This window comes from Citrus sinensis, chromosome 6 (genome assembly GCF_022201045.2).
Source record: "Citrus sinensis cultivar Valencia sweet orange chromosome 6, DVS_A1.0, whole genome shotgun sequence".
NCBI classification, from domain to species: Eukaryota; Viridiplantae; Streptophyta; class Magnoliopsida; order Sapindales; family Rutaceae; genus Citrus; species Citrus sinensis.
In genome coordinates this window covers 2,720,852-2,733,925 of record NC_068561.1, presented here as the reverse complement: position 1 = coordinate 2,733,925, position 13,074 = coordinate 2,720,852, and the positions used below count along the sequence as shown (strand labels likewise).

The 13,074-nt window shown below is 32.3% G+C and overlaps 2 protein-coding genes across 19 annotated transcripts; one reads left to right on the top strand and one right to left on the bottom strand.

Annotated features, from left to right (window-relative positions):
- The first annotated feature begins 971 nt into the window (after positions 1 to 971).
- LOC102622870 (protein FAR1-RELATED SEQUENCE 3) lies at positions 972 to 4,447 on the top strand. 7 transcript variants are annotated; one of them, XM_006480445.4, is made up of 5 exons: positions 972 to 1,155; positions 1,606 to 1,748; positions 2,213 to 2,305; positions 2,411 to 2,979; positions 3,205 to 4,447. In XM_006480445.4, the coding sequence occupies exons 2-5, from the start codon at positions 1,733 to 1,735 to the stop codon at positions 3,247 to 3,249; spliced, it is 723 nt and encodes a 240-aa protein (XP_006480508.2). In that variant the 5' UTR covers positions 972 to 1,155; positions 1,606 to 1,732; the 3' UTR covers positions 3,250 to 4,447. The 7 variants fall into 7 exon arrangements, with proteins under 7 accessions (XP_006480508.2, XP_024955493.2, XP_024955495.2 ...); XM_025099725.2 differs by having other exon boundaries at positions 976 to 1,155; positions 2,519 to 2,979; positions 3,793 to 4,447; XM_025099727.2 differs by having other exon boundaries at positions 977 to 1,155; positions 1,606 to 1,752; positions 2,519 to 2,979; positions 3,793 to 4,447.
- On the bottom strand, positions 3,600 to 7,961 carry LOC102620831 (ycf20-like protein). 12 transcript variants are annotated; one of them, XR_008055674.1, is made up of 6 exons: positions 7,805 to 7,961; positions 6,301 to 6,495; positions 4,998 to 5,454; positions 4,457 to 4,577; positions 4,280 to 4,323; positions 3,600 to 4,194 (listed from the first exon to the last, which is right to left on the bottom strand). XR_008055674.1 is itself a non-coding variant. In XM_006480437.4 (4 exons), the coding sequence occupies exons 2-3, from the start codon at positions 6,468 to 6,470 to the stop codon at positions 5,013 to 5,015; spliced, it is 612 nt and encodes a 203-aa protein (XP_006480500.1). In that variant the 5' UTR covers positions 6,471 to 6,495; positions 7,805 to 7,961; the 3' UTR covers positions 3,600 to 4,323; positions 4,998 to 5,012. The 12 variants fall into 12 exon arrangements, 8 of the variants coding, with proteins under 8 accessions (XP_006480500.1, XP_024955497.1, XP_024955498.1 ...); XR_008055675.1 differs by having other exon boundaries at positions 4,998 to 5,439; positions 7,805 to 7,960; XR_008055672.1 differs by having other exon boundaries at positions 3,600 to 4,323.
- Positions 7,962 to 13,074: the final 5,113 nt, after the last annotated feature.

Genomic DNA, 13,074 nt, shown 5'->3' with positions numbered 1-13,074 from the left:
TTTCTTTGAATTAAGGGTTGTTGATATACATATTTATAACATGAATATCAATTAATATATGGTAATATTATTAAAAAGAAAATTAATATATATGTATTTAAAGTGTTAATCCTAAATTAATTATTCGTGTCATAAACATATTATTGTCTGTGAACCATTTCTGACATATTTAAGAATAGTATTGACATGTTTGTCGTATTTTTAATTAATTTTTAAATTTTATGGTATTAAGTGTAAAGACGAGTCAACATATTAGATATGTATAAACATGTGTCATATTTATGTTACGTTTTTTGACACGATTAATAAATATATTGTGTTTCTATTAATTTAAATTTGATACAACACAAATTAACTTCCCATACTTTCAATAATTTTTTTTTTCCACCTCAACCAAATTTCAGATCTACAATAACAAGGCCCATAGCCCATTGTCATTTTCACCTCAACGGTACTAAAGAGCCCCTTGGCCCAAAATTTATAGAGGTGCCAGATGGATATTTTTAGGAACAAGATGGGGCTATGTTTTCTTAAATAGCAGAGTCCAATTCCAGTCTCCCAACTGTTATTAGCCAAAAATAGAGAGTTATCCTTTTCACACCTCCTTAATATCCTTAGGACACTTTTTTTTTTTTAAATCATAGTTTTATTATTACTTGAAATTACGTAAGATAAATATGAATTTAATTAAACTAAAATATATTTATAAATCATGAACCCTAATTATATTTTAATCTTAATATTTGATATAATTAATTTTATAAATAAAATCAAAAATAATTTTTAACAATAAAAAAGTAAATTATCTATTAAAAATAATTCTCCTAGTAAAAAATATATTTTTAATCTAATTAATTTGTTCTAAATAAATTTAATGAAAATTGTAGTATAATTTCATGAAAGAAAGAGACATAAAAATAAAAATAAAATGTGGGGTTTCTTAAAGATTTCAAAGGGTGGTAGAAGCCTCTAAAATAAAATTGTCAATCAAACGGACGGTCCAGATCTACACAGAAAGTAGCACCGTATCTTACAAATTATACAGATACGAAAACACTTCTTCTCAATTTTCTCAGTAACCAAACGGAAATTTTGTCTCCCTCTCTCTCTTTAACGAGTTGATTGATTTTCTCCGCAAGAAAGTGAATCACCCAAGTGAGTTTTACAGCTTCCGTTAAGTTAATTTTCCAATTTTTTTTTTAATCTGTGTATTCATTTTTTTCCCCTCTGAATGTATCAATTGATGTCAAATGTCGAATGCAACATTAATGTATATGATAGAGAAATATTTTTTTTTTTAATTTTAAAAAAAATTTAATTTTTTAAAAATATAATTCAATTTTCTTTACAATTGATCATTGCCATTGCGAGATGTGCCAGACATATAGCCTAAGGAGCTTGTATAATGTTCAAAAGGAAATTACACTTTTACATGAACAATAGATTGGATTCTCTTTTTCAGTTTTCAATTTGTTTATCTAAATGTTACAGAAATGTAAACCAAATATGTGCTAACTCTGATGTGAACTATTTGAACTCTGAAAGTCTGAAACTCTTATGCAATCCTAACAAATTCTGAAATTGATTGGATCCCGTGTTATGTAGGTGAAGAAAGTGTTAAATTCACAAGTTTTACCTACTAGGCCCCGCTGCAAGCTTAAGCGTCTGTATGATTTACAAAGTGATGCAATTCTTTGTTCAAAAAAGCAGGAGATATACAGCAGCTTAAGAAATGGGTTTCATTAAAAGTTTGTACGAATAATTTTTGGTTACCATTGTTTGATCGGAGTTTAAAATGTAGTAAGAAGGAAAAAAGAAATTATTTTTGTGGTTCTATGTGAGATTACATTGAAATCATGTATTAAAAAAAAATTCAAATTGTATTGTAGTTTGAATCAAGAATTAAACCCTCCAAGTTTTTTTTTTTTTTGGAAGGAAAGAAAAAAAAAGAGAGTTATGTTTCACGCCACTGAAATCTTTCGCTGATTGTCTTGAGTTATTCATTTAATTTGGAAATTTATTGCTGGGTTTTTGTTAATTCTGTTGCTATTTTGTGTCATGTGGCAAGTTCCTAATTATGAACATTGTTTCATTTATCTCTACATCTTCTTCAAGAAATTATCTAAAAGAATTTTGATGTTCTTTTCGAAGGAAGAGGTATTTATTATGGAGATTTTAGTGGAAACAATAATTCGGAATTTTCTTGCTGCAGTGGATTCTAGGCATGGTATGGGCATTCAGCTTAAGCAAAATGATAAAGATGCTCAGGACAAGGTGTCTGATGATGCAAATGATAATGAGCAAGGTAATTGTGAGATGCTTCATTATACGGGCTATCCCACGTTATGTTGTTTTCTGTTTTCATAAGATTGTGTATAGAAAGTAATTGTGCAGAATATTTATGATGTAGAGGATTCTGTACTATATTCAGAGATTCAGCTTGAACAAAATTCTTATGAAATAATTGGTGGGACACATTTTATTACAACTGATAATGAGGCTCACCTTGGTAATGAAGGCATGGCAATTGGAAGTTCAGTTGAAATGGTCTCTCAGGTTGAGAAAAATGATAAAATGACTCATTCTTCTGGAGTGCAGTTAAATACAGTTTGTGGAGATGAACCATATGTGGGTCAGGAATTCGAATCAGTAGCTGCAGCACATGCATTTTATAATGCATATGGCATGCGTTTGGGTTTCATTACACGTATAAACTACCGTACTCGCTCTAAACGTGATGGATCCATTATTTCGCAATCCTTAGTATGTAATAAAGAGGGTTACAGAAAGCCTCCCAGCTCCAGGCACGAAGTGAAAAGTATTAGGCTGCGGCCTCCCACTCGAGTTGGTTGTAAAGCAATGATTTCAGTGAGGAAAATGAGCTTTGGAAAGTGGGTTGTTACAAAGTTTGTGAAGGAACATACTCATGCTCTGTCTACTACCCAGGGTCAGACGACAGTGCTTTATAGACAAATAGTGGTTAATTCTTGTCCTTATCCTTCTCGTTTAGTTTGTATCTGATAACTTCAAATTTGCCTTTGGGAATATTATCACATATGATATATGGGACTTGTCATGCTATCAGTAGTTACTTGAGAAGAAGTAAACTAATTTTATACTTGAGAACTGAGAAGAACTAAACTAATTTTATACATGAGAAGAAATAAACTAATTTTATATGCTTGGCTTGATCCTGATTCGGAGACTGAAGAACTTGCTGGCCTGTTTATCTGTCTGAGATCTGCTTGAGAATATCTACATTCACTTTAGTATGTAGATGTGAGAATGATGCTAGAAAAGGTTGAAATCTGTTTAGATGTGAGAATGATGCTGGAAAAGATTGAATCTCTTAAACATAACGAGCAATTATACTAGTAAAATAATTGTTTGAGGTGAGAGCTGAACTAATTTTCTTTTCTGTATCTATTATATTATCGGATTCTGTGGTTTTATTTTTATCCGATATAAAGGAATCTTTTAGAGCTGAGGATTTAAGGTAAATTACTTGGATGATCTCATGGTGTTCGATGTGGAAGCCATGCTTGCCTATGGTTGGTTTTCATCTTCCATCTTCTCATATTCCCAATGACCATGGACACTTCAAATAAAGCCCTTATATCTAGGAATTTCTCAAGGAATTCATTAGAATACATTTTCAGTTGCAGTAATGATACAAGGCATCTCGTGTAGTGGATCGAATCATAAATTCATTGAGACAACAGTTTAATTGGATTCATTTAACTTAATGATTTATTCTTCATCGACTTCCTTTTTGCCTTTTGCACCTTGTAGTCCGAAGATTGGAGAGTTGAAGAACTTACTCAACAGCTGATCATTGAGAGAAAACGGTCTGCTTCGCTTAGGAGATGTCTCGACCTTCTTTTCAATCACATTGAAGAGCACATACAGGACCTCTCAAAAAAAATCCAATACATAGTAGACAATGTAGATAAGATTGAATCTGAAGGGAAAATCCATCGGAATCCCAGATAGTCCAAACATTGAAATGCAAAATTAATCTATGAAGATTGGCATTTACGATTTGCTTGTATGCTTAATTGCATTTCACAGGATTCCAGATGATTAATTAGGCGTTTTGGATGAAGGGAATTGTCTTATACCAGTTGCTGCCTTGAATTGCTAAGGCGCCAATTGTAGTATGCCATGTCTGTGTATGAGGCAACAGTGGTGGTGCTGAAAGAATGGAGGCATAAATTCAGATTGATGCCATGTCTGTGTCTGAGGCAACAGTGGTGGTGCTGAAAGAATGGAGGCATACCTTCAGATTGATGCTGTCTGATACTGCACATTTCTCTACTCTTTCTACATAATTAGGAAGTTGCATAGAAGTTGTCAACATATATGTTCATGTCTTATGTATGAAATCGAAAAATAAGAGTGTTGATTCCAAATTAATATTTTGAATAAAATGGAAGTGCTTCATCTAGTTGAATACCTGACCATTGGATGGCAGAGTAGTCATTATTTCCCTATAAGCGCTATATTAATTACTATAATATGAACATGTCAAATGTAGCCAAGCGTTGAATGTGATTGATGCAACAAAACAATGTATCCTAAAAGTAAAACAAGGAAAGAGCAGAAACAGTTAGTTTAACACAATTCGGGAACCATCCCTTTCAGGTAAAGAGATGATGAGAAAGGTACCATGAAACATATCCCAAACTTGAAATCTAGCTTTAATACAATGGGATACCTTGTTGCATTTCTTTTACAGAGTTAAGATGCCATTCCCTTCATATAAACTAGCTAACAAGAGATGATGTCAAATGGACTCACATTTCATTGCATCTAGGAATCTGTGAGACAAGGCATCTTGGTGCAGCTTCATTCAATGAATGCTAAAGCAATTGCATATGAAAATGAATAGATTATGCAGGACCTAGTTTCTCTAACCTATCATTGAATTAGGTTACAGCAGCAGAGACATTACTAACATAAAGGAAAAGAATCTGAATCCTGGCTTGAGGACATACCTATTGCTAGGCTAATTAACTTCCCAGTTTAAAAGCATCCACAAAGAGGCCTAAGCACACACCGGCTTTCCAATAGTTCATCATCACCACAAAGGATTGCAGCCTCCCAGTTGACGACGGTGGCTTTTTGTACATAAGCATACCTATACCTTCAATGGCAGCAACTACAACACCTGCAACCAGTACATCCCAGTCACCTGTCTGTCCAAGGATCGTAGCTAGAGCATTTGCTGTGTAGAAACCCAATAGCAGGAGAAATATCTTCATTGGAAGGTTCTTTCTCGCTATGTTCAGCTTCTCCAGTAGCTGTCTACCACCTGCACTAACTATCCTTCCCAATCTAGTGCCACCAAGATCAGGACCATCACCATTGAGGCTCTCTTGTCCACCACTCCCAGATATTCCACCTGTGTCCAACGCAAATGCTATTTTCCAGCCATGTCTTCTCATCAGAAAACTATGTTAGCAAAAAGAACACAAATGCCAAGTTCAGAGGCAATCAACATCAACAAGCTAACACGTAAAGATTTAAAATATCTTGGACCATTTCAATCAATTCCATCTCAGAATGGGCGCATAACTACACAAACCATTGCAAGTTACCACAATAGAATAGAAATGAGGTCCCTAATTGAAATTATCCTCATTTATTTGGAGAAGTGTTCAAGACTCATTAAAATGCAATTGAAAAATCACATACAAAAATCTAAGCTGAAGTAACACAATCGGATCTGTATTTCGGAGGACTCCTGAATGCCAATTAAGACTTTGAAACAGACTGAACTAGTTCCAAATGATCAAAACAGATCTTGTGTCAGATAGGAATCTAACATTCTAAATTTCTAATATCACTGCCAGTTGAGCATACATAGAAAGAGCTCCACATAATATAGCAGAAAATTCAAAATTAGTATTGAGTCCACAACATTCTCCAAGATCAAAGCTTCTGGATAAAAACAAGAACAATATATATATGAACCTAAGAAAGAGCTTGAGAGAAATATGGCAATACATTCCAGCACAGAAAGGATGGGAACTGAACATAAATTGGAAAGTGCATGAGTAGTCCAGGCTATTCACAAAGGAAGATACTTTACCACAATAAAATTAAAAGAAAAGAGCTATATCACATTATTGTGCATACTAAAGAGAGAAACAGAACAATAGTTTAGTTCATATGCTGATGTTTGAGATCTGTGAAGAGAATTTTGAGTTCACTCTAATAAGACTAGCTCATGATCAGGGTTCCATGGGAAAATAGAAGACACTATACAATTAAAATTCTGATAAAGTTCAAAATTACCTCTTTCCGAGAAAACAAGCAGACTTTGAACCGATCTTTGAAGTCTGTCCACTTGTACTAGGTTCATTTTTCCACTTCTGGTTTGCACTAACTGCAAGCCTTATATAAGAACTTTCAAAGACATCTCTCTCTAGTATCAACAAACTTGAGTGCAATGGCAGTGCTCCCATTTGACGCCAGCTACAAGCATATAAACTTAGGAAACCAATACAATGAAATAGAAGTCAATACACCGCATTAAAAAGTAATAATATAGAAAATTTTACACCATTTTTTGTATGCAAACCCTCAATCTTACTAGTGCTTAAACCTGAACGCTTGTACAGATTGATAATTATGAGCCCATAATCAGTGAAACTCATGCTCGTTTTAAAATGTTCATCGGATCACCAATGCAAGATAGAGTTATAGCCCTAGATAACAATGCAAGAATAACTCGCAGGATCTTCATAATTGTGTTCTATGCATGATAACAGTTGACAATACCCTAATTCAAAAAATTTAGCATGGCAGTTACTGCAGAATTATGAATATACCCAGTGTGATGACAAACAAATTGATGAAGTTCAGGAACAAGCTACAATGCATTAGATTAAAATCATCCTATCAGTCCAAGTACTAAGCAACAGCACTAAAAGTTTAGAGTGTAACACCCTTATCATGTAAAAGATTCAAATTCCAGTTGTATGTAGCAAATGCTTCTCTCAACTAAAACAAACACCAGCAAAGCAGTATGTCGATCAAGTCCAAGCAGGCAAGTGTTTAACAGTTCCACATTTCATCCACAATCCCAGACTGCCCCCACAAACCATGGAATCCTAAAAAGAAAAAAAAAAATCTTGCTCATTGTATTAACGATCGATTCTTTGTCTTTAGTTCTTTATAATAGGAACTAAGCACTACTCTGATTAATTACTATCACTACATGGTTGTTTTCTAAAAGCAAAAACAAGTTCGTCTAAGGAAAAGCCATGGCGATTGCCACATATGATGTAAAATTATCAGCTCATTTTTTTCGACAAAAAAATTATTTAGACTAAAACTTGAAACTGTATAAAGCAACTACTTCAACATGTAACCATCCTTTTAGAAACTAATTTCACAATTAAGATGAAAAATTATCAACAACCCAGATGGCCAAAAAAAAGAAAATGGTAGAAAATAAAATTCACGTCAAGCCTAAAATTGAACGTAAAAGACACTGATTCAATCAAGGCCGAATTGGTAAAAAAATAAAATAAAATAACAGAGCAAAAAGAAAACAAAGCTAAGCACTTTCATGTAATATCGATACCCGCATAAAGAAAGTCGGTCTATGAATTTAAAAAAGAGAATAAAAAAATAAGAAGAAATAATGATGAATGAAGATGCCATTAACATTCTATTAAGCTTCAATTTTTATTCTTGTTTTACATTTTTGTTCATGGAAAAGAGTATATACACAGAGAAATTCAAGAATATTACAAGAAAATGAAACAAAAATGAAGAAAATTGAAGCACTAACCTTGACAATTGAGATTTTGTTTATATGTACTGCCACCACATGCGCGCACACACGGAGATGAGTTAATAGGTGTGGTTCAGAGAGAAGCCTGCAGACCGCAGACGCCTAAAAATGAAATGAGATAATAAAATGTGGGTCCCTAACTTTCTTAAATCAGAATTTTGGACATAGATAATATCTTTCTTTAGGATAAATCTGTGGTGCAACTGTGGTACCGTGCCACAGTTGCACCCAACCGTTGGATTTCTACTTATTTAAGTGGACCCTATTTATTTGAGTGGATCCAACGGCTGGTGCAACTGTGGCACGGTACCACAGTTGCACTGTAGCCTTACCCCTTTCTTTATGAAGGTTTCCGTCGTCAAATTCCAATACAATTTTATTAGTAAAACCGATCATTTTTTTGTTCTCAAAAGATGGGTTTGGTTGGCTACAATGCCGGGATGGTGCGTGAGAGCCCGGCTGGCAGCCAAACAAAAGGGTAATTTTAAAAAATCTCCCCTGAAGCTTGAGGCTGTTGCAAATAAATGGCGAAAATAATTTTATTTGTAAAAAATCCCTTACATTTTTGCTCCGTTTACTTACTATTTAGGTAGATGGGGGTATTATTGACATTTCAAAATATTACCAAATACTTTATAATTTTGTTGCCTAAGATGACTTGTCATTTAGATTTACGCTGCAGAAGGTTAAAGATGATGGTGAGAAGGAGAAAGATGATGGTCGTATAAAATCAGTGAAGGTATCAAGGATTAACATTCTGCCAAGCATTGGATATATTGACCACTCATACAAATGAAGTTCTGTCTTGTGTAAGTTTTTGCAGGTAAACAAAGAGGAGGATAACAAAATGAGAACGACAGCTGCAAATGTTGCTGCTCGCGCTGCTGTTGGGGGAGGTGACATGTTTTCGAAATGGCAACTTATGGCTGAGCAAGCCCGGCAGAAACGTGAGGGAGGAACGGATATGGCATCTGGTTCTCAGGCAGGAAAAGACACCAACCGCAAACCTCTTAACATCTGGACGGAATACAAAGGATAATCAAGATGCGGAGAAAAGAGGCCAAACCACTCCTAGTGCTTCTGGTAAGCATTAAACAAGTTTATCATTAGCCTGTCTAGAAATCTTTAGCTGTAAAGTTCCAGTCAATTTTATCTATCTTTGATCAGCACCCAGTGCAAATTTCTGATTCGGTGATGACTTCACTTGCCTGTCCAGAAATCTTTTGCTGCTAAACTGAGTTGGTTTTATATATCTTTGACCAGCACCCCAATGCAAAATTCTGATTAGGTGATGAGACCTGTTGTTGGTGACTTTTTTTTTTAAAAAAAAATTTGGATTTTCTAATGTGGACGATGGATCTCATAATTGCTTGTTCATCATACATCTAGTTAATATGGATTAATAATTACAACACGAAACTTGATATGTATGGAAGCCTATAAAAAGCAGAAAGTGAAAAGCAGAAAGTGAGGATTAGGGGTAATATTGTTTTTTCAAAGTTAACAGTTAGTCAATAAAAATTTTAACTGACGGTAGGGGGCCTTTTACAAATAAAATGATTTTCGCCATCTATTTGCAACAACCTCAAACCCCAGGGGAGGTTTTTAAAAATTACCCCCAAACAAAACCGGTTGCACCTTTTTTTTAATTTAAGAAATTAAATTAAAATAATATATTAATTTAAAAATTATGGGAAAAATAATATTAATAGTAAAAATTAATAAATAGGAAATAAAAGAAAGATATAATGTTGTCAAAATCAAGAGAAAAAAATTATATAATAAAGGAGAAATATTTGTTTCATATATTTATCATATGTGATGTGTAGTATTTAAACTCAAAATTTTTATGTATTTTGTTATTTGTCTCAATTTTATTATTTTAAATACCCCAAAATGTTCTCCCCCCTTTCCTGTTTCATGTTTGATATCTTTGTTGCATATTTGATTACTTTTGTTGTATCTTTCATGTGAATTGTTGTATTTTGACATGGTTTTCATATTTAACATTATATGTTGCATGTTTAACCTCAGGTGTTGCATGTTTTTATGTAACCTTTTTACATGTAAATTTCTAATTGCATGTTGGACCTCTCTTGTTGTAGTTTCACTTGGATTGTTGCATATCTTGAATAAAGTCAAAAAATAAAAATTTTCCCGACCGTTTCATGTTTCACTCTATATTCCATATTTATCCTCCGTTGTTGCATCTTTCACATGAACGATTGCATGTTGATGTGATTATGATGTTTGATCTCAAGTGTTGCATGTTTTACGTGTAAATTTTATGTTGTATGTTTGACCACTTGTTGCATGTTTCACGTGGATTATCGCATGTCTTGAATAAAGTCAAAAAAATAAAAATTTTCTTGCCTATTTCATGTTTCATGTCCGTGTTGCATATTTGATCTTTGTCATTACATCTTTCACGTGAACTGTTGCATGTTGATGTGGTTCTTATGTTTAACCTCATTTGTTGCATATTTGACCCATAGGTGTTGTATGTTTTACGTGACCTTTTTACATGTAAATTTCAAGTTGTATGTTTAACATCACTTGTTGCATGTTTCACTTGGATTGTTGAATGTCTTGAATAAAGCTAAAAAATGAAAATTTTCCCACATGTTTCATTTTTCACATCCGTGTTGCATGTTTGACCTCCATTGTTACATCTTTCACGTGAACTATTGCATATTGACGTAGTTCTCATATTTAACCTCAGTTGTTGTATGTTTAACCTCAGGTGTTGCATGTTTGACACGACCTTTTTACATGTAAATTTCATGTTGTATGTTTGACCTCACTTGTTGCATGTTTCACTTGAATTGTTCGGTGTCTTGAATAAAGACAAAAATTGAAAATGGATGAGGAAGACGAAGTAATAGTGCATATAATTAATCACGAAGCCGGCTAGCCAGCTTATTTAACAATAAATCTAACGGTTAACCGCTTCCACTCTAGACACACCAAACAATGAAACAACTAACCAATTGATTTAAGGAATAATTAAACAGATAACCGCTTCCACTCCAGAGACACCCAACAATGAAACGGTTAGTCGGCTGATTTAACGAAGAATTAAGTGGTTTACCGTTTCCACTCCAGAAAACACCCAGAAAGGAAATGGTTAGCCAACTAATTTAACAAGGAATCAAGCAGTTAACTGCTTGCATTCTAGAAATAGCTAACAACGAAATAGTTAGTCGGATTGTTAAGCTAAAGAATTAAGCGGTTAACCGCTTCCACTCCAAAAATAGCTAAGTGTGAAATGGTTAGCTGGCTTGTTTGACAATGAATGAAGCGGTTAACTGATACAATGAATGTTTGATATTGATATTTAATGTATCACATTGCCTAACACATGTATAAAATATCATGTTGCATTTCAAAGTTTCTTGAATTCAAGTGATAATTTATAATCAAAATTATTTTTTTCGTTTCATATTCTTTTAATTATTAATTAAGTTTAATTAAGCCCCATCTATTAAGAAAAAAAATATAAAAATGTTGCATTAAAATTATTTGATAAATTAAGTGATCATTATTACTCCAAGTAATAATTTATCATTTTAATTATTATTTGTTTCATTATTTTGTAATTTGTTTAATTTTTCAAACGAAAATAACTATGGTGACAATTTTAAATTACCAAATAACTTTCGTGCAAGTGGTAATTTATAAATTTTTTATTTTAAAGATCAAATAATACGTATAGCACTTTAATTATTTTGGATTAATTTCATCAAAGCTTGTAAATGAAACCCATAAACAAAGGCATCTCAAACTTTATAATTACAAAAAAAAAAAATGTGTAAAGAAGAGAATTGACGGAGGAACGCCATACATGAATTAATTTTAATCATCATCTTCCACTATATATGTCATGAGCAATGGAGGCTTTCCCTCCCCATTACCATTACAAAAAAGTTGTCGACCTGTGTCACACCCCCATCCAAGAAGTGAGCTAAAAAGTATGAAACTCCAAAGCATTGTCTAAGCATAGCACACAAACTACTTCCATCATCTCCATTGACAACATACCTAAAAAAATCCAGGTATACGCTATTAGCCCATACACTTTTAAGCATAATAATTCTCATCACATCTCATTTATTCAAGAGGCCATGAAAACATGCTCAAAGATTTCAAAAGAAAATTGAAAATTAAACACATAAGAATCAATCTCAAGAATCCATTAAGTTCGCAATCAAGCGAAAACAATGTCAATCTCTTATTTATAAAACCAAACTTCAAACTCTATAATTTTATTCATTGAATAACAAATAATGTACATATAAAATTCATGGAAATCTGTAGAAACCTTTGGGACTATTTTAGAGCATGTAATAAGGATAGGCCTTGTTCAATAATCCCTTTTTATTGTGTTTATTTTTTAGAGTGGGAGTGAGCAACGTTGATTTCTCCCACTTAGTGTTTATTTGCAAATTTTAAAGGGGGAGTGAGAATCTCACTTTGTGGGCCCCACTTAAATTTGGAGTGGGCAGTGGGATTCCTACTCCCATAGGGGAGGTAGAAGTGGGAATTCACTCCTCTCTCTTCCCTTTTTACCCTTATATTTAATAAAATAAAATAAATAATATCATATTTATTTAAATAATAATATTATTTTTACATTTATTAAAAATAATGATATTAAATATATTTAAGTATAATATTATTATATTTAGTTAAAAATAATAACTTACATTGATTCTAAATTAAAATTACTTAAAAATAATATTATTATACTCATAGAGAATTAATAATATTACTATATACTATCTTTATTTGAAAATATAATATTATTATATTTATTTAAAAATAATATTATTATATTTATTTAAAAATAATAGTATTATATTTATTTAATATTAGTAATTAATAATAATAAATATTTTATTCTAAGAAAATATCAATTTTGTACAATATTAATAATAATAATGTTTCATTTGTCTTGCTGTTATTAATAATTTTTTATTTACACAATTAAAATTAAAAGTAATAAAAATTTTGATTTACATAATTAAGAATATTAATAATTATTATTAATTTACAAATATAATAAAATAAATATTTTATTTTTCAAATATATTTTTTATTAATTTTGTAATTAAAAACTATAATTATTTAAATACGGGTAAAACTGTAATTTGAGACCATTTGCTCCCAATCCAAGATAATTTATGGTTATTTTTATAATCAAATGCTATTGATGCCAATGTGCAAGTGTACACAACAAGTAATAAAGTGATGAATATTCAAGATCG

Bases quoted from the DNA above. Each gene is read 5' to 3' on its own strand.
- LOC102622870 (XM_052443197.1), top strand. The intron at 2,306-2,410 runs GTAATTGTGAGA...TTTATGATGTAG, and splicing joins TGCAAATGATAATGAGCAAG to AGGATTCTGTACTATATTCA. The intron at 2,980-3,792 runs GTTAATTCTTGT...TGCACCTTGTAG, and splicing joins TGCTTTATAGACAAATAGTG to TCCGAAGATTGGAGAGTTGA.
- LOC102620831 (XM_006480437.4), bottom strand. From the start codon at position 6,470: ATGGGAGCACTGCCATTGCACTCAAGTTTGTTGATACTAGAGAGAGAT. The intron at 5,455-6,300 runs GTAATTTTGAAC...TTGCTAACATAG, and splicing joins GCTTGTTTTCTCGGAAAGAG to TTTTCTGATGAGAAGACATG.